This window comes from Myotis yumanensis, unplaced genomic scaffold, assembly GCF_028538775.1.
Source record: "Myotis yumanensis isolate MYYU_CA2020_CCGP unplaced genomic scaffold, mMyoYum1.0.hap1 SCAF_11, whole genome shotgun sequence".
NCBI classification, from domain to species: Eukaryota; Metazoa; Chordata; class Mammalia; order Chiroptera; family Vespertilionidae; genus Myotis; species Myotis yumanensis.
The window spans coordinates 63,654,580-63,675,068 of record NW_027223762.1 but is presented as its reverse complement, the minus strand read 5'-3'; the positions used below and the strand labels follow the sequence as shown (position 1 = coordinate 63,675,068).

The 20,489-nt window shown below is 42.9% G+C and overlaps 1 protein-coding gene across 2 annotated transcripts in view; it reads left to right on the top strand.

The window, feature by feature from the left end:
• The first annotated feature begins 2,051 nt into the window (after window positions 1-2,051).
• TMEM87B (transmembrane protein 87B) overlaps window positions 2,052-20,489 on the top strand; it is a 44,524-nt gene continuing 26,086 nt past the window's right edge. The window contains exons 1-6 of one of the 2 annotated variants that reach the window (XM_070429753.1): window positions 2,052-2,281; window positions 6,009-6,069; window positions 12,935-13,026; window positions 16,215-16,346; window positions 17,432-17,485; window positions 19,149-19,239. In XM_070429753.1, the coding sequence (XP_070285854.1) occupies window positions 2,150-2,281; window positions 6,009-6,069; window positions 12,935-13,026; window positions 16,215-16,346; window positions 17,432-17,485; window positions 19,149-19,239 (562 nt within the window). In that variant the 5' untranslated portion in view covers window positions 2,052-2,149. The remainder of the gene's footprint in view (window positions 2,282-6,008; window positions 6,070-12,934; window positions 13,027-16,214; window positions 16,347-17,431; window positions 17,486-19,148; window positions 19,240-20,489) is intronic. The other variant, XM_070429752.1, reaches the window with a different exon arrangement.

The following is a 20,489-nucleotide window of genomic DNA, read 5'->3' as shown; positions in this document are numbered from 1 at the left end:
GTATTTGGAGTTTTATGGGGACACTTTGTCCTGATTGTGTTGTGCATATTGACTGTGTGTTTTGGGTTATACTTCCTTATGGGGAAATCCAGGTAGACTAATAACTGTACCATCTCCACTTCCACCATCTTTCCAGAATGGTGACTGGGTATTGTGTGTAGCTCCTCAGTGACTTTCCAGCACAGACAGGGTTGAGTCCCAGTTGCTCTGATGACCCTTTCATGATCCTTAATTCCTCAGGATTCTGCCTCCACTGCTCCTTTCCTCCCACTGTTCTGGTCTACCTGGGCAGTCTCAACCCTCTTCAAATTCTATCCGCATGAAGATGATCACAGAATCCCAAATGCTTTTCCTGACATCAGACTCATATCCACTATATGGACATCCCGGGGGAGCTTGTATCTAACTTGTTGACATTCTCTCCTCCTTTGGGTGTTCCACAGTTCACTTGTTCCAGCCAGAAACCTTGGTAGCAGGCTCAACCCCCCTCCTTCCTAAGCCCCAATATCTAATCAATCACCAGGCTAATCCATCCTCATGGCTACTTCTGAGGATACTGTGACTTATTAACAGGTCATAAATTTTTTTTTACAGTATTCTTAACTAGTCCTTCCATTGCACACCTTAACACAGTTTTCATATGACAACAAAAATGGCGTTTCTGGACACATCCTCTTCCTTGCTTAACAACCATGACTGCCTGTCTGATGTTCTTAGACCAAAGCACTATCTTCCTGACGTGGCTTAGGAGGACCTGTATATAGTGGGGCCTTGACTCACGCGTGTCCCGACTAACGAGTTTTTCCGAGATACCAGCCGTCTCTAGGCGGACTCTTTGCTTTGAGTTGACAGAGTAATTTGAGTTAACGAGCTCCTTAACGAGCTCCGTCACAGAACGAATTAAACTCGTAAGTCAAGGCCCCACTGTATTCTGATTGTTTAAATATTGTCTTTCCCATGTCCATCTCACACCAAAATCTAATCATCTAGAAAGTCTTTCAATTCCCCCACGGTCTTGGCACATCTTCAAACCTATCCCTGGCTTCCCACAGCTAACTCACCTTTAACTTCTGTAGGTTCCTAATGTCACTTCATGTTCTCTCTTTTCACATCAACTACCCTCTAAACCTGACACCATTATTCCCACCCACATAGAAAGGATCGCACTGCTTGCTGGGAAAGGAGGATGCATGTGCAATCTCAAGTACAGACTAGAACCTCAATAATTATGAGCTAAAAGTAGTTGGGGTGACCGATAAGGCAGCTGGGAGCTCTTAACTATCAATTGATCCTAGGTTACCTTAATGACTATGTTAATCCAGAGTTGTATTCTCCCTCTTGACGTATCTACATTCAATAATAATTTTTTAAAAATATACTTTTATTGATTTCAGAGAGAAAGGGAGGATAGACAGAAACCTCTATGATGAGAATCATTGATTGGCTGCCTCCTGCACACCCTCTACTGGGGATCAAGCCCACAAACAGAGCATGTGCCCTTGATTGGAACCCAACCTTGACCTACTGGTTCATAGGTCGATGTTCAACCACTGAGCCACACCAGCCTGACCAATAAGAATTGTTTAAAAGTAGTTCTCTTTGACGGCAAGACAGCCAAAATGCTGGGCAAAGTACCCAAGCCCAGCATCTTCATATGTTCTGAAAATTAAGTATTCTGTACACAGCACAATGCCTTGGGTTCAACCGACCCTGACCTCAACATACTTTTTATGAATTTACAGACCATGTTTCCCCCTAAGCTGAGAGGGTCAGGGTTGGGGCACGTGCAGAGGACTCTGGAAACTGAGACATCCAGAGCAGACCTTGAACTTGGGACTCCACCCCATACACCCCACTGGGAATCTTACCACAGCAAGACCAAGCCTCGGATCTGAGTGTTCCGCCTCCGGCCCCGCCCCCGTGGGGCTTCTCGCCCCGCCCCCCCTGCTTCCCACGCTCCTGCCCTCCCAGCCCCGCCTCCCGGCCCCGCCCCAACCTGGCCCTGCCCCCACGCTGCCTCTTCCCCGCCTGCGCCGCTTCCCAGGCTCCGGCTCCTCCTCCGGTCCCGCTCCCCGGTCGGAGCAACGTCGCCTCCGGGCGGAGCGGCCGCCCCGCGGGCGTCCCGGACCCAGGTGGCTTCCGCGTCAAGATGGCTGCCGCGCGCCGCCCGCCGGCCGGGCCTCTCCTGCTGCTGCGCGCCGCGCTCTGCCTGCTGTGCTGGGCCCCCGCGGCCGTGAGCGCCGTCCCTGAGCCCGGGCGCTGGACAGCGACTGTCAGCGAAGTAAGTGGCGCCTCTTAGCCTGGCATCCCCAGCAGCCGGTCGGGGAGTGGGGGCGACGGGTCCGCCCGCGCGGGGTCAGCTGCCCTGGGGCCCCGACAGGCCTGGTTCGCGGACCGCGCCCGGCCGCGGCGCTCAGCGGCGACCCCACGGTCTCCGGGCTGCACCGCGGAGAACCCCGGCTCAGTTCCGGCAGAAGGGGAACGTGCGCCACTTCCGCTTTCTCTGTAAATGGGAGGGGGCCGCGCAGGGGCCGCCCACCTTCCTTCCTCCTCGGCCCCCGACTCGCGCAGCCCTGGCAGCCTTAGGTGGGGAGATGGAGTCTTTGTGCTGCTAGTCTGCGGGCCACAGTCCGGCCGTCTGAGCGCTTGCGACCCGCAGATCGAGGGCGTGATGTGGTGGGATGGGCACGGGGAGGTGCCGGGTAGCATTTTGGGAAATAGGGCCCGGGGAAGGGAGGAGAGGCGTTACCTCCAGGTGAGATGACTCGTCCAGTGCAGATGGACTTGAGTACTTTCACACCCATGGGATGGGGTCCAGGTTCTAAAGGCAAAGCTGCTGTTTTGATGTTCTCAACCAGAAAAAGAAGGTAGTACCAGAGGCTGTGCTGCCTGTAACATAAAAGCTGCACCGAGGCACGGAAGGCGCTATTTTTCTGGACCTTGACGACCCAGGGCAACCGTTTCTTCCTGGACCCTTGTGGTTGGTGTCCCCGTATGTGCGGCACATCTCTTGTATTGACTTTCTCGGATCAGTAAGAAGCAAAACTCAGAGGGCCACCCTCGGGGCTTCTGTAGCGAAAGGGCAGCGTCACAAACTAAGTAAACCAGTGGTTCTCAACCTTCCTAAGGCCGCGACCTTTTAATACAGTTCCTCGTGTTGTGGTGACCCCCAACCATAAAATTATTTTCGTTGCTACTTCATAACTGTAATTTTGCTCCTGTTATGAATCATAATGTAAAATACCTGATATGCAGGATGTATTTTCATTGTTACAAATTGAACATAATTAAAGCATAGTGATTAATCACAAAAACAATATGTAATTATATATTTTTTCCAATCGTCTTCGGCGAACCCTGTGAAAGGGTCGTTCGACCTCCAAAGGGGTTGCGACCCACAGGTCGAGAACCGCTGCAAGTAAACGATATTGGAAGTGAATCAGCTGCATAAAGGTTGTTACATGACCTGACCATATCTCTAAAGATCTTTGCCATGTGTACTGTGGATGTGGAGACTCCAAAGGCTTTTTCCCTTTGTTGTCCTCGGTGACACAGGCCAGGAGAAGTCCAGAAAGCCCTTCTTTGCAAAGAATGGGCTGATTTTCTCCCCCATTTCAAGTTGTCAGGATTTGTCCTTCAGATCAGGAGAGTGGGCTTTCTTTCATTTGTACTACAAACCCATCAAGAGACGGTAGCTTTGATTGTGAAGGTCAGCAAATAGTTTGAGCACCTACTGTGTGCCACGCACTGCACTGGCCATTGCTGTTGCAAAGGTGAATTTCAGACAACAGCCCCTTCTCTCAAGAAGCGTAGGCAGTAAGGACAGCAATTACCTACGTGGCAGCATTCTTGGGATATTACTGGGGCTCTGAGGAGGCCCCCAACCCCACTTTCTGGAGTCCGTGGCTGGCTGGGTCTTAAAAGATGAGTGGTTGTTACCTTGGTGAAGAAGGAGGGAGTAGAGCAGCAGCAGAGAAGGAAATCTATAGTGTTTCTGCTGAGTGGTTCTGTCAGGAGTGTTACAGGGGACTCAGGCCACCATAAGCCTTCTGTGTCTGAGCTTGGCCTTGGGCCTGATGCCAGGTCTAAACTCAGGACCTGTGGGGTCTGGGGCAAGTCACATCAGTGAGTGAAGTGAGCTGGGTTCCGGACTGGAGGGGGTGGTGGAGGGTGCAGTGGACTACCGGTTACGTGTCCTTTGTGAAGAGGGTAGTTGCCATTCGGCTCTGCTGGTGGATAGTCTAGGCACAGAATTGCCAGGTCTGCTTTCTTAAAAGTCAGAACCCATAATTTTATTATGTCATTTGGTTTAAAAACTTGTGGGCTAAACAAACCTCATTTAGAATTTGGATTATGCCCCCAGGCCACTAGTAGCAACTTTTGGGTGTGAATAAGAGAGAGAGCCATTGAAGGATTTTAGACATAAATGCTAATCACTGTGGCTGGTATCTAAGGATGAATCCTAGGCTCAGATCTGGAGGCAGAGGTACCATTAAGTTATTGCAGAAATGTGGGCAGAAAACGTTGAAGGCCTGAATTAGAGCAGTAGTAGGAGGAATGGAGAGCAAGAGCTAAGTTTGGGGAGTGTTTATGAGATAAAGTAGGCATGTTTTGGGGGGTAGGTGGTGGAGGGGAGGGGAGGTGACTGGAAGGAGCCATGGCTTGGGTGACTGGATGGCATCACCTACAACCAAGGTGGACAGTGCAGGAAGAATTGGTGAGGAGCAGAGAGGAATGTGTCTGATTTAGGGAATGTTGGTGTGGAATGTGCATGGGACATCCCAGTAGACAGTTGGGTATGTGGATCTAGCACTCAGAGGAGGGATCTGGGCTGTGGGTTTTATTGATCCGGCCTGGGGTTTCTATTATTTATAGTTATTTTTGTTGACACTATGTTGGGGAGGGGAGAAGGGTTTTCAGATTGAGCTGCCTGCCCTGCTTTCCTTTCATTCCTAACTACTTGTTCTTTAACACAGTCCCTTCACACAGCATTTTTATTCTTCGTTCATGGTAAACATATAATAACTAATTAATACATTATTTTGTTTTAATTGTGGGAAAGGTTGTGAAGAAGAATGGGTTCCAGAGACCCCATAAGGGAGGGTCTGGCCTGGTTTGGGATATGGTGGAAAACTTCCCGAGGAAGGGACTTTTGAACTTGGCTTTAAAGGGTAAGAAGGAATCGATGAGGTGAAGACAAAGTGACAGGGATAAAGGCTTCTAAGTAAGTTTTCGGGTGGCAGGAGTATCATGAGGGCAAGAAGGAGTACCATGCTGTGGCAGAGCTGAAAAAAAAGGTTCTAGAGAAGTAGGTGGCCTTGAGGATGGAGGGTCCTGTGAGCTGCAGTGAGAACTGGTCTGCTGTATGCACACAGTGGTGAACCATCACAATGTAGAGAGAGGGCTGGTTGTTTTATCAGAAGCACATTCACAGAGTACAACTGCAGATGTGCAGGCAGGTCCTGTTCAGGGCAGCATATGGTGCAGTGCAGCAGCCCTCACCTCCTAGGTATTGCTGGCCCCTCGCTGGGATGCTGGTGGCAGGGACAGTCTGGAGCCTCATATCAACTACAGGGAGGAGATACATGGGAAAGGGTTTAAGCAAATGAGTGATGTAATTAGAGTTATGGTTTTAAAAGATAATTGCCGAAACCGGTTTGGCTCAGTGGATAGAGCGTCGGCCTGCAGACTGAGGGGTCCCGGGTTCGATTCCGGTCAAGGGCATGTACCTGGGTTGCGGGCACATCCTCAGTAGGGAATGTGCAGGAGGCGGCTGATCGATGTTCCTCTCTCATCGATGTTTCTAACTCTCTATCTCTCTCCCTTCCTCTCTGTAAAAAATCAATAAAATATATTTTTTTTAAAAAATAAAATAAATAAATAAAAGATAATCACTCTGGTCAGAGGGAGGACAGCAAGGATTAGAGCTGTATGTTTTACAGGGTAAAGCTATACTCTTAAATAGTAGAGTATAATTTAACATGGTTTTTCTATATTTTTCATTTTAGAAATCAGGACCTTTGATATTTAGGAAAATTATGTTTAATTCCACTGACATCAAGTTTTCTGGTAAGTCTTATAAACTAATGTAATACTACCATAACAACATATCATAAACGAGTAACATGTTATAAACTAATACATTAATTGAATGTAAACTAATGTAACATGGTATTATATTTTATAAAACAGGAAAATGATTTTCAGTGGTTCTAACATATTAAGGGTTTCTTTTGTTTCTGTCAAGTTTTGCTTATTTTCAAGAATGGCTTTTTCTGTTTCAGAAAATGTAATATGATCATTCTTTAAAAACTATAATTAAAGTCTAATAAATTAGGCTTTAGCAAAAGGTATTTGACTTCTGTAAAATTTGACTCTAGCTCTTAAAACTAGATAAATTTCTTTTATGAATATATGAAATGTCATGATTGTGATAAAACTTTTATGTCCCTCAATTTTCTAAGTATACATATGATCATAGTATAAATAAAAATTACAAGACACTAACATTTTAACTAATATTTTAAGGCTTGTGAAAGTGAAAATATCTGTTAGGGACTATGTTGTCCAGGTAAATACTGCTGTGCAAGGATGACCAAGTCATAGATCTTGAGGTTTTCAGTATCTTCAATGGGTTTACATTGGATCATATTTACTGTGGTCCAACTCCTGTTGGTGTTTCCAGTAACTTGACTGGGTAAGTTTTTTGCCAGGGTTAAAGTTTTGAGATAGGGAGTATTTTTTTGTTGGGTAACACAGATTGGCTTTCTGAGGATCCAAAGCCAGGACCCTTTTCTCTGTCACCCCATGCTCTGATCATTTGTTGGGTGAGGGCCATATGTGGGTCTTTCCTGAGGGAACTGGGCCAGCCATCAGCTATAAAGCAGAGGTGGTTCAAAGCAGCCTGGTGATATCAGATCATCAGTGGTGATAAGAGCTTGTAAGAGGAAATTGAAGTGCAAGGTGGGTGAGGAAAAAATTTTGGCATCTGATTGCTTTAATGAATTCATGTCTCATTGTCTAGACAAATAAGAAATTATGTGGGGGGAAAAGTTACATGGGTCAATGAAACACAGAATTTTATTTATAAAAAAGACAATATGTAATGTCAGAGATTAGCCTAAGAGTAGACAGACAGCAGTCAAGACATCTAAAGAAGGAATGAGCAGCAGAAGAAGTTAGGAGCAAAAGCATAAGAAAATGAGGGTTTAGTCAGGCAAAACACCTGACAGTGTCCAATGGTATCAATGGAGAGAGGTCTTGGTGAACTCTGACTACAGCTGTGACATGTGGCTGGCAGGTGTGGATGTAGCATCCACTTGAGCCTCCTGTTCTGGTGCCATGCTCATCAGGACGCTTTCTCATCACCATTGGGCATCCAGGAAGGCATGCTGAAGGGAGATAATTAGTTGGTTATTACCCATCCATTTTCAGTTACTATTCGTTTTAAGTGAGTTACTGAACATTCTAGTTCAGCGGTTGCCAACCTTTCAGACCTCACAGACCACCAGTGGTCTGTGGACCACTGATTGGCGACCGCTGTTCTAGTTCATACATCTACATTGATGGTGTGGTGAAGGCGTGAGATGAGACTGAGTCCGTGTTCTCACAGAGCCAGATTTTAGTGCCTGCAAACTAAGAATTGGTACCTTTAATATGTGGCCATGCAGTTTGGTGGATCAGATGTCTGACTTCCCTTAGGTGACCACTTGTGCTGCTTTATTCAAGATGTAGTCATGAAGTCACTGTTGAAAATCTCTCAATGTTATTCACCAAAATAACAAAATGAAAGAAATACACCAGTGGTTCCAAAACTTATTTGGCCAGTGCCCCCTTTCCAGAAAAAAATATTACTCAGTCCCTGGAAATTAATTTTTTAAAAAATTTTAATAGCAGTTACTCATCGCCCCCAAATGCACCTGTGGCCATCACTGCTCCCCTGGATCGCTACAGCGCCCATGGAGGGGGGAGGGGGGACGGTAGCGCCCACTTTGGGAATCACTGAAATACACCATATAATTATCTCAATATATTCAGAAAGAGCATTAGAAAAAACTCAGTACCCATTCATGATAAAAACTCTCAGAAAACTAGAAAAACTTCCTCAATCTGATAAAAGACATTTATGAAAAATCTATACCTAACATATTGTCAGTTCTTCCCAGATTGATCTATAAATTCAATTAATTCTAATCAGAATCAAAGTTGACTTTTATGTAGAAATCGACTGTTTCTAAAATTTATATGTAAATACAAAGGGCCTAGAATAGCTAAAACAATTTTGAAAAAGAGCGAAGTTGAAGGGATTTTACTATTCGATTTCAAAACTTACATAAAGCTACAGTGATCATAACAGTGTGGTACTGGCATAAGGATAGAACAAGGAATCAGACTAGAGGCCCAAAAATAAACCCACATGCATAAAGTCCATGCATTTTCAACAAAAGTGTAAAGATAATTCATTAGAAAAAGGATAGTCTTTTCAACAAAGGATGCTGGAACAGCTGGGTATCCACACTGAAACACGGACCTTCGATTGTGGACTTAGAAGCTCTATCCCCATCTCTGTCCTCCCCTCCTGGTCCCATTTACAAATGTTAGACTTTGATACTGTCCCACAGGTCACTGAGGCCCTGCTACATTTTTTTCTTTCTATACTTCATTTTGGATATTTCTGTTGTTTTGTCTTCAATTTCAGTGATCTTTTTCTTCTGCAGTACCTAATCTGCCGTTAATCTCATACAATGAACTTTTTATTTTGGATATTGAATTTTTCAATCTCTAGAAGTTTGGTTCTTTTTAAAAATACCTTATTTCTCTTATCAGTATTTTCATGTTTTTCTTTATATATTTGAGCATGTGGAACATATTTATAATAGCTGTTTTTACATTTTTATCTGCTAATTCTGTCATTTTTGTCATTTACATCATCTTTGTCATATGGACTGATTCATACCATGGATATGAGTCGAATTGTCCTGCTTTTTATATCTAGTGGTTTTGTTTGGATGCTGGATGTTGTAAATTTTGCATTCTTGAGTGCTGTGATGTATTTCTTGAACAACTTTGTTCTGGCAGAGAGTTAAGTTTCTTTTGGGTCAGTTCTATCCTTTCCAATTTTATTTTTAATTCTTTCAGGATGGGTCTGGAGTAGCCTTTACTCCAGGGCTGACTTAGCACCACTTCTCAGGTGTGACCCTTCTATGTCTCTCCCTGGTGCTTGGCGTATTGAAGGAGGCCTATGAACTCTGGCTCATGGAAACTCAAATAATGCAAGCCCTAGGTAAACTCAGAACTGTGGGACTTCTCCCTGTGCATGGGCAACTACTATGCGGCTAGAGCCTCAAGGGGATATTTGTACAGAGTTCTTTTCTCCTTCTCTGAGTAGCTCCCAACTCTTGGGTGCTCTGCCCCAGAAATTCTACCAGTCTGAGCCTCTGGAAGTCAGTTTCTGTATCAGTTTGGGTTTCCCTTGGTTGCCTTCACGAGGCTCACAATGGTACCTGCCTCCTGGTATTCATGACCTGTGTAATCCCTGCATTATATCAATGTTGATCTGACCAGTAGAATATGGCAGAAGTAATGGCATGTCATTTATGATGCTAGGTCATAAAAGACACTGTGGCTTCTTTGCCCTCTCTCTGGTGATATGCTGCCATGTTGTGACAAAAAAGAGCTTTGTCTTATTCTAGACTTAATTCTCTTCCGTCTGTGTAATATTGTTATCTTCCTTCTGGAAATGCCTATATATATAAAAGGATAATATGCTAAGTGTCCAATTGTCTGACCGGTTGCTATGACATGCACTGACTACCAGGGGGCAGACGCTCAACTCAGGAGCTGCCGTGATGTGCACAGAGAAACGACACCGTGGACCTAGTGCCCACAAAGCAACACTCGGCTTCCCCCAAGTTGAACACAGGCCCCGCCACCACCCCAGAGCGACAGCCCACCAAATCGCAGCCGATGCTGCCGATACCCCATGGTGCAAAATGCAGTCCACAGCACAGCCCAGAAACGGTGGTGTGGGCACCAGGTAATGACATCATGTGGCAACACCCAGCTTCCTCTTCCTAGTGACAAGTCATTTAACAACAAATGGAACTACGGACCTGGCACCCACAAAGCAATACTCAGCGTCTCCCAAGTGGGACACAGGCCCTGTCACCACCCCAGAGCAACACTCTACCAAATCACAGCCAACACTGCCGAGACCCCATGGCACAAAATGTGACCCAGTGGCTGTGGGTACCGGGGATGATGTCACGTTTTTGTTGACATTCTGAAGCCGAAATCGTCAATAGTATATGCCTGAAGACCAACTATTGCCACTATGTATCTCTGAAGCCAAAAGAAGCCTGCGTCATCAGCAGAATGTATCTGAAGAACAACTATTGGCACAACGTGTCTCTGAAGCTGAAAGAAAGCTACCTTTGGAAATAGTATATCTGTAGCTAATATTTACCGTTTGAGTCCCAAGCAGCGCGATTGCGCTGCTGAGATTTTATGTCGAGAAAACATACGATTCGTTTGAGTCCCAGGGGGTATTGAAAAAACACTGTCGAAGAATCCCAAACAGTGCAACCATGCTTTCTCTAAATGAGTACGAAAAGACCCAAACAGCGTGATAGCGCTTGTTTTATTTTATGTCGAGAAATACCAAGCCGCGCGATTGCGCTGCTTGGGACTCAAACGGTTAAAACTAGAGGCCTGGTGCATGAAATTCGTGTACTCGAAGGGGGTTCCTAAGCCCGGCCTGCGCCTCTTGCAGTCTGGAAGCCCTTGGGGGATGTCCAACTGATGACTTAGGCCTGCTCCCCCAGACATCCTTAGCGCTGCCGTGGAGGCGAAAGAGGCTCCTGCCACCGCCACTGCGCTTGCCAGCCATGAGCCCGGCTTCTGGTGCACTGACCACCAGGGGGCAGCTTCTGTGTTGAGCGTCTGCCCCCTGGTGGTCAGTGCACGTCATAGCGACCGGTCATTGTGCCATTCGGTCGATTTGCATATTAGCCTTTTATTATATAGGATATATCTAAACGTGCGATTCTTTGTCCTAAAAATGAGCATGTTCATAAATTAACTGAAGAAATTTAGGATATACTCAGTGGAGATTTTCACACCTATTTGAGTGGTGATTCCATCAATTCAACAAATGCTAAAAAGGAAATTTTCCCATCAAATTTCTTAATAGTATTACTCCTTTGGGAATGCTGTGTCATAAATTAAAGTTGAAATAAGGTGCAATCATCATGCTACTGAGAAATCTTAATAGTAAATGGGATCTTCGTAATGGTACCAGACTTATGATCACAGGATTGTGACATAATTGAGGCTGAAATATTCACAGGATCTGCAGAAGGAGAGGTTGTTCTGATTCCAAGAATTGATTTCTCCCCATATGACACTGGCCTCCCATTTAAATTAATTTGAAGACAGTTTCCCGTGATGCCAGCATTTGCAATGACTATTAACCCCTAGGGTGCTGGGTAGCGCAATTGCGCTCTTCCTGTCTTTCCCCAAAAGTGCTGGGAGCACTATCAAAGCTTCGAAATGGCGTCCAGTCCTAAGTCTGCTTTTATTAGTGATGATGATATTGCTAAATATGTCAGTGTAATAAAGGTTTCCTTGAGTTTTTGAATATGTAACTTCATTTACTTGCGATTCATAATTTTTTTCCTAAACTGCTGTAAAATCAGCAAAAATGCCTTGGCAATTTTAGCATAGTTCCTAGGATATTGGTTGGCACTCAAAGGGTTATTAAATCACAAGGACAAACTCTAGACAGAGTTAGGAATATTCCTACTTGAACCCTTTTTTTGGACATGGTCAGTTATATGTTGCTTTGTCTCAAGTTCGAAGAGCGCGTGACATTAAAGTTGTAAATACTTCATCACAAGGGAAATTAGTCAAGCACTTTGAAATTGTTTTTACTCTTAATGTGGTATACAGGGAGATATTAGAATAAGTTTAATCAATTTAGCAGTCATTGTATCAATGTTTTTATATTTTTGTTGTTTTTGTATCATCTTTTTGTTGTTTTTATATCATGCTTTTGTTGTATTTATGTCATGTCTGTTATAGCATGTTGTTATTTATTTCATAATCAATTTATATATTATTTTCATGTACATTTTATTAATTTTCACCTCTGACACTTCTATTATAGAGAAAGGGCGAATAGCGATATTAAAATATTTCTTTTAATTAATTTCCTTTCAATGTGCATGAATTTTTACACCAGGCCACTAGCTTAAAAATAAAGGAAAACTCCCTAGCAGAACATAAGAGCCCTTACGAATTTTCTCCAGTTTCCCCAATCTGCACTCTAAGCATAACACACTGTTTTTAGATAGGCCTGCTTATGCCATTCACTCACTTTTCCTGAGCATTTGCCTGTACTCTCTCATCCTCCTCCTCACCTGGCTAACTCTGGCTACCCCTTCACATTACAGGCCTTCTCCTCCAGCAAGCCTGCCAGCACCCCATTCTTCATACTCTCCTGGGGCCTGTTTAATTGTTAATCTGCTGTTTCCCCAATCCTCTATGTAAAGGAGAGGAACTGTTCTAGATTTCCCATTATGTCCCTTCTTGGCACACAAGGGGTGCTTGATCAGTATTTTTTGAATGACTCAGTGAAGAGAACACCTAAAGTGAAGTAAGCAATGTCAACATGTCTGGCCACTCGGTTGATTTTAACACCGGACTTAACATATAGATGAAATGAACAGTAGTATAGCAACTTTTGACTAACCGTGATAATTTAATTTAATGAATTTACTGTTTCATTTTGCAGTGACTTTTGGAGAAATTAAGTAATGTTTTACTCATTGTTTCATTGAAGTAGCCCATTTTAAATTATATTCTTAAAAGCTCAAGTTTACATTGGTGTATGTATATTATTATTGAAAAATGAGACTTTCTTTTTTTTCAACAGTTAAATCATTCAAATGTCATGAGCCTATGAAGTTTACCATAGAGTGGTATTTGAAGCATTATACCTGTCAAAATGAATATGCTAAGCTGGATGTAAGTAAAACACAATTTTAAAAAAATTATATTTATTGAGGTAATATTATTGACATTATATACCTTTTAGGTATGCAACATTATAATTCGATATCTGTGTACTCTATTGCATGTTACCACCAAAGTCTGGTCTCCTTGCATTACTATATATTTGACCCCCTTTACCCAATTTGCTCCTCCCACCCTCTTTCCCCTGTGGTAACCACCATACTGTTGTTTGTCTATGAGTTTCTTTTTGATTATTTTGTTAGTTTATTTGTTACTTTTGGGGGTTTATCCCATATATGAGTGAAAACATACGGTTTTTTGTCTGACTTACTTCACTTAGCATAATACTGTCAAGATCCATCCATGTTGTCACACATGGCTATATTTCACTCTTTTTTATGGCTGAGTGGTGTTTCGTTATATATACATACCACATCTTCTTTCATCAAATCATTCATTGAAGGACACTAGATTGTTTCCATATCTTGGTTATTGTGAATAATGGTGCGATGAACACAAGGATATCTTTATGAATTAGTGTTTTCATATTTTTGTCAAATTATCCAGAAGAGGAATTGCTGGGTCATATTGTAGCTTTATCCTTAATTTTTTGAGGAACCTCCATACTGTTTTCCATAGTGGCTGTACCAGTTTAAAATCCCACCAGCAGTGCTTGGGCATTTCCTTTTCTCCATATCCTTGCCAACACTTGTGGCTTGTCTTTTTTATAATAGCCATTTTAATAGGTGTTATGTGATATCTCATTAACACACATTTTTGATGTATGTAAAGCTATGAAGGAAAATTATGAGTATAAAGATTTATTAGCTCATCAGGTGAAGAGGCTAGAAATATAGAGTATAGTCTTCGAAGTGCCACAGATTAAATTTGGGCCTTAGGTAATACATGCTTTAATTCTATCAAAGCATATGCTTTCTGAGTATACAGATCTTTTCATTTACTTGTATCTTATGAAAACGTTAGTAAATTTTAAATCAAACATGTAGGGTCACATGTAAACAAAAATAAATTTAGGAAAGTAATGTAAAAGTTTCACTTCATTAAAAAATTAGTAATGGGGCACCTAGAACTTATGTGAGTTACAGGTAGATTTAATTTGAGTGGATCTCAGAAAGAAGTGAGGAAGGGAAGGAACCATCAGGAAAAGGTGGGGGAAAGTCGGGGGTGGAAGGAGGTGGTGGAGCTGTGAGAGAGGAAGAGAGGCCAGGCGGGATTTGTCCTGCCCTGGCCCTGCAGCCTGAGCCCCTGAGTCCTCATCCAGGTATTTCTTTCAATGATGCCCTCCATGGTTTCTTTACAGATCTATGTGCTGTTGGCTCCTAGTTTTTTTGTTTTGTTTTGTGGGTTTTTCTGTTAATCTTCACTGAGGATATTTTTTCCATTGATTTTTAGAGAGAGTGTCCCAGTAACATCCTTTTTAGCAGGCTTTTTTGTTTGTTTGTTTGTTTGTTTGTTTGTGGTACAGGAGCCAATCTAGGATTGCACTGCATTTCTGTAGCTGTGGTGTGGTTTTTTTGTTTTGTTTTTTAAAAATATTTGCATTTATTTCAGAGAGGAAGGGGGGGAGAGAGAGATAGAAACATCAATGATGAGAGAATCATTGATCAGCTGCCTCCTGCATGCTCCACCCTGAGGATGGAGCCTGCAACCTAGCATGTGCCCATGAGGGGAATCAAACCCAGGACCCTTGAGTCGTGAGGCCAATGCTCTATCCTCTTGGCCACACCAGCCAGGGCTAGCTGTGTGTGGGTTTTTTTTTTTTTTTGGTCTTTCAATGATGTGACATCGATATATTTGAAGTGTACAAGCCATTTATTTTTACCAAATGTCCCTCAATTTGACTATTACTAATGTTTCTTCATGATTAAATTCGGGTTATTTTTTGGGCAGGCATACCAGAAAATCCTGGTCTGTCCCATTTTTTATTATGGAGTTTCCGCCAGGTTTCTCCACTGTTATATTTTTACTTTTCCTTTTGTTATTAACAGTAATTTGTGAAAAATACTTTTATTTTTATAATATGTTTATTTATATAAATACTAGAAGTTTATATAAATACGAGATTTATTTATATAAATATGAGATTCGTGCACTGGGGGCGGGGGGGGGGGGGGGGGCGGTCCCTCAGCCGGGCCTGCGCCCTCTCGCAGTCCAGGAACCTTTGGGTGATGTCCGCCTGCCAGCTTAGACCCGATTCCCCAAGGGATCAGGCCTAAGCCGGCAGTCAGACATCCCTTTCACAGTCTGGGGCTTTCATAGTCCAGGACCCCTCGCTCCTTACCGCCTGCCTGCAGCGGAGGTGGGAGAGGCTCCCGCTACCACCACTGCACTCGTCAGATGTGAGCCTGGCTTTTGGCTGAGCGGTGCTCCCCCTGTGGGAGCACACTGACCAGTAGAGGGCAACTTCTGCATTGAGCGTCTGCCCTCTGGTGGTCAGTGCGCATCACCTTTGCTCTGTATTGCTAAGTGTCTGGTTTGTCTTAACTCCTGATTAAATGCTACTTTCTCTCTCTGAGATCTTTAACACTTGGGATAAGATGGAAGTAGCCCCAGGACAAAGTAATGTTGTGTATTTTAAAACACCTTAATCATTTTCATCCTGTAAGATTATGGTTGTATTCTGTATTAGTATCTCTGAGCAAGCACATTGGAATGGCTAAGATATTATGATTCATCAATTTTACTTAAAATTATATTCTGTATTTTGTTCTGCATATTTTCAAGTGTTCTAAACTGAATATATTTTAGTATTATTTAAATATTTACACTAATAAAAGAGAAAGATACAAATTGACAGTATCTTTACGGCGCCAGCCAGCCAATCAGGGTGAGTATGCAAATTAACCCAACAAAGATGGCGGGTTAATTTGCATACACAGGCGCCAAGCAGCGGGGGTGGGGGGGATGCTTGCATCATTGCCATGACAACAACACAGGCATTCCACACCACCCCAGCCGCTCCGGGCCTCTGGGCAGCGTGGAAAGGCAGAAAGGCAGTTCAGGGCCTGAGCAAAGGCAAAAAGGCGGCTCAGACCGGAGCTAAGGCGGTGCCAGCAGCCAGGGGAAGGAAGGCCCATTCTTGCATGAATCTTCGTGCATCGGGCCTCTAGTTAAATTTTATTTGTCTTCTTGGTTAAGAAGTGTGGAAATAAATTATAACAAAATTTTACCTTGGGTAGGAGCAGTCACAAAAGCCTGAAAGTATTGACGAAGACTTTTGTGGTAATTATTTCAAGAACATTGAATGTTGGACAACAAAAAATGAAAACATAGATTGCAACAGTGACTTACAGGTGTTTCCCTCATTATATGTGAGTATCTTGTCTTGCCCTGTTAACACAGAATTTATTTTACTCCCAGTGCATACAAGTATCAGCCTAAATTCTGTTTGACCAAAATTTTTATTAAGGTGCTTAATTTGTTAAATTTTAGGCTTGGCTCTTTGTGAATGTGGTAGCACTTAGTAAGATGTTGGCCCCATTTTCTGTTTCTTTGTTCCCCCTTACAACAATGTCATTTCATGATCTGCTGTCAGTTCATCTCTTTTCTCTCCACTCCATTGTCCCACCAAAACCCCACCAGTCAAGGTTACCAGTGACCACGTTGTTCAATCCAGTGGTCTGCTCCTCTTACCACAGTCTGTCAGCATTTAACACAAGTGAATACTCTCTCCTTCTCTATGCACTTGCTCCCTCCCAGTGTGGAAGATCAGATTCGAAAATGTCACCCTCAATCATCTCTGGGAGACATTGAGGCTATGGGTCATTTTAACTTTTTTTTTTTTTTTTTTTTAAATATATTTTATTGATTTTTTACAGAGAGGAAGGGAGAGGGCTAGAGAGTTAGAAACATCGATGAGAGAGAAACATCGATCAGCTGCCTCCTGCACATCTCCCACTGGGGATGTGCCCGCAACCAAGGTACATGCCCTTGACCGGAATCGAACCTGGACCTTTCAGTCCGCAGGCCGACGCTCTATCCACTGAGCCAAACCGGTTAGGGCTTAACTTATTTTTTGCTCTGTGAATTCTGAAATGAAAACATGTCTAGTAAAAATTTTAGAGGGATTACTTAAAAATTTTATGAAGTGTAATAAACATATAATAAAGTGTGCTTCTCAGAAGTATATGGCTTGACAAATATATTAGCACCTGGAGCTTCCTTTTAAGTTCCTAGTTCTGTCCCCCTACCATGGCCACTATCCTGAGTAAGAGAGTAATTTTTCCAAAGCTGGATTTTGTCACTCATGTTTGGGCTACAGTGAAATTTGTTTTTTGATGTTCTGCTTTCAAATTTTTACTTTTTTTATAACACTTTTTTTTTATTAACTGTTAAAATTATTTATCCCCATAGAAATGCAGTAATATAAAATGGAATTATTTATTCTCTTTTCCAGAATAAAGAACTAATTTCAAATATCGGAAATGTTTCAAACCAGGAGGAACAAATGGTAGGTTATTTTATTTGTCTTTAAATCAAATTATATACATAAGCTATATAGTAAGACTGGAAGAATCTGCTGATGGATGGAGCACTTGGAGAGTGATATAAAATAGGGTTATTAGAATTGGGGAAGGAAAAAGAACCTTTATTTAAAACAGTATATTTCCTTACGTAGGTCTATATGAATTTTATACAGACTTGCTTCTGTGTTTGTTAAAAATCTCTTTAAAGTTATAATTTAAGCTTAACTTCTATGTAGCCTTTCTTTTTCTTTAAAAAATAAAATTTGCTTTCAAATGCCCAAGACAGCATAGTAATGGGCCGGTATGTATCGTCATTAACCGTTTGAGTCCCAAGCAGCGCAATCGCGCTGCTTGGTATTTCTCAACATAAAATAAAACAAGCACTATCACGCTGTTTGGGTCTTTTCGTACTCACTTAGAGAAAGCGCGGTTGCGCTGTTTGGGATTCTTCGACAGTGTTTTTTCAATAGCCCCTGGGACTCAAACGAATCGTATGTTTTCTCGACATAAAATCTCAGCAGCGCGATCGTGCTGCTTGGGACTCAAACGGTTAAGGATGCAAAGAAATAGGTAGAAACCATGAGTGTAGCATGGAGGGGAGAGAAAATGTGGTCTTTTGAGAAATTGCTAAAAGTCAGAAGACCAGGAAGCCGAGAGGGTTAGAAGGAGTTGTGTATAGGAACTGAGCAGATTTAGGAGAGCTTACTGTTTGCTTAATGGTTGCTCACATTGCTCACATTTCTCGTTTTCTTGCACCATCTTAAAAAGTAGCCGGATAGCAGAAAGGTATTCACGCTGCAGGGCACACATTTGGCACTAACTGCCTCGGGAGAGGAGGAAGTGAAAGGGAAGGACAGGAAATAGTCAGCAAGGAGGAAGGTGAGAAGTTTGGCCCGGTCATGTGGGGCCTTGAAGGGGTCATAGACACTACAGTAGCAGTCATAGTCTCCAGTGGGACTGCTAGTAACAAACAGTACCTTGAAGAATTTAAATAATTTAGCCTGTATACGGAATCTGAGTCATTTCTCACGATGTTATCTGACTTCTTCCTCCCACAGTTAATTAAAAAACACATTGAAAAACTGAATGGTGACATTTGGATAAAGTAAGGGAAAAGAAACTATTTGGATGGTGATAGTAAATAACCATAGAGTGGTAATATTAAGGGAAACCTGTAGAAATATAAAAAGTAGAAAACATTAAGGAGTGGAAAGGACTCCTTTTTTCCTCTTCCATCCCTTTGGGTCTGGAAGGATGGTGGTAGAAAACGGGGATTGCTCTGGCCAGTGTGGTTCAGTGGGTTGGAGCACCCTCCCATACACTGGAAGGTGGCGGGTTTGATCCCTGGTTGGGGCCCATGCTTGGAGGCAACCAATTGATGTCTGTCTGTGTCTCTCTCTCTCTCTCTCTCTCTCTCTCTCTCTCTCTCTTCCTTTCTCTAAAATCAATTTTTAAAAAGCGGGGAGGGGGGATCCTTCCACTGCCCACTATTCCTTTTCTCTGTGTTATCCATTTATGTTTTTTAAAAATGATCCATTTCGTTTATTAAAAGTTGTTTTAAAATGTGATAAACAGTTGTTTGGCTCTGTCTTATGGTATATAGCAATTTTAAAAAATAACATAAAGGATATTTTTTTCCTGTTTCAGGATGTTGTTGCAAGAACACGTAGAGATGGATTTCACATCCTTATTGTTTCTATTAAAACTGGAAAACCCAATGCAAAATGGAATTTGAATGGTACAGTTAAACTGCATGCATGTTTATTATCTAATTACTGTATTCTGTATTTTTGTCATTGATCCAAATCTACATTCTCTGTTAAAACACATTGAAAAATGAATTTCTGTTAATCTCAAAAGTGAATAATCTGTTTATTTGGGGGACTTAAAACTTTGTACTTATCTTAAAGTTTAAAAAAAAATTAAAACAAATGGGCAGGCAACATCTTCATTGTATTTGAAGTAAAGTATATTCTGTTTGTTGAAAATGGCCATCGTCAAGGTTTGAAAATTATTTTTCTTTGAAAAGTTTTTTTAAAACATTAGTTTATAACTTAGGAGTAGAAGTAGCATATCTGGCAACTGTGGCTGCTGGGGTCTATGAGCTCCCCTTCCCCTCACACGCAAGCCCTTCTGTGGCTCATTAAGCCGCAGTTCTCTGTGCCCAGAGAAAGAGCATCCTCACAGCAAGCAGTTTTCAAGGGAATGAAGGCCTTCACACACCCTGCAATTGCTTTTGCTGTCGTTTTCCAGAGCGGCTGCTGGGCTGACAGGAGCCAACAGCCTGTGAGGGTCCTGAAGGTCATTCTTCTTCACCCACTGGGGACACAGAGGGGAAGCCAGGCACTGTCTCTGAGAGGCGCCCAGTGCAGGGGAGGGGCAGAAAGCAGTGGGGTGAACAGGCATCACTGCAGAGAGGCACAGACTGGTGTCTCGTGGGGGAAGCTAATGACCCCTGAGGAGGGTGGTGGAGGGGCTGATGTGGAGGAATGTGAAGTAGGGCCTCCTCCTGGAGGTGGAGGTGATATGTGGGCCAGGCCAGGCCACATAGAGGGAGCAGGGACCTTGCTGCCATTCTGCTACCTCGCCGGTCCCCCTTCCTCCCAGGTGCTAGAGGCAGGGTTGAGGCCCTGCTCGTTAGAAACTGGAGCAGTTGCTAAGTCCAGTGAGTTCTGCACTGTTCTAGACACTCTGTTTATTCTTAGACACCAACCCAGACTAGGTGCTTGAGGTCAGTCGTTCATCCCAGTGAGTGAAGGGAGACAAAGTCCTCAGGAGGTTGATGACTCAGCAGGGGCCAGACTGTAGCCAGTGCAACTCTGCTGTCTGCATGAAGCGAGATTTGGCCCAGGTTTTACAACCGAGTGTGTACTAGTGAAGGTATTTTGATAAGGTCACATTATGTAACTAACAATCCAATATCTGTGTGTGCTAGGGAAAGATTCAGCATTTGTTAGCTTGCTTTGTATTTTTGGAGTCTTCTGGGGA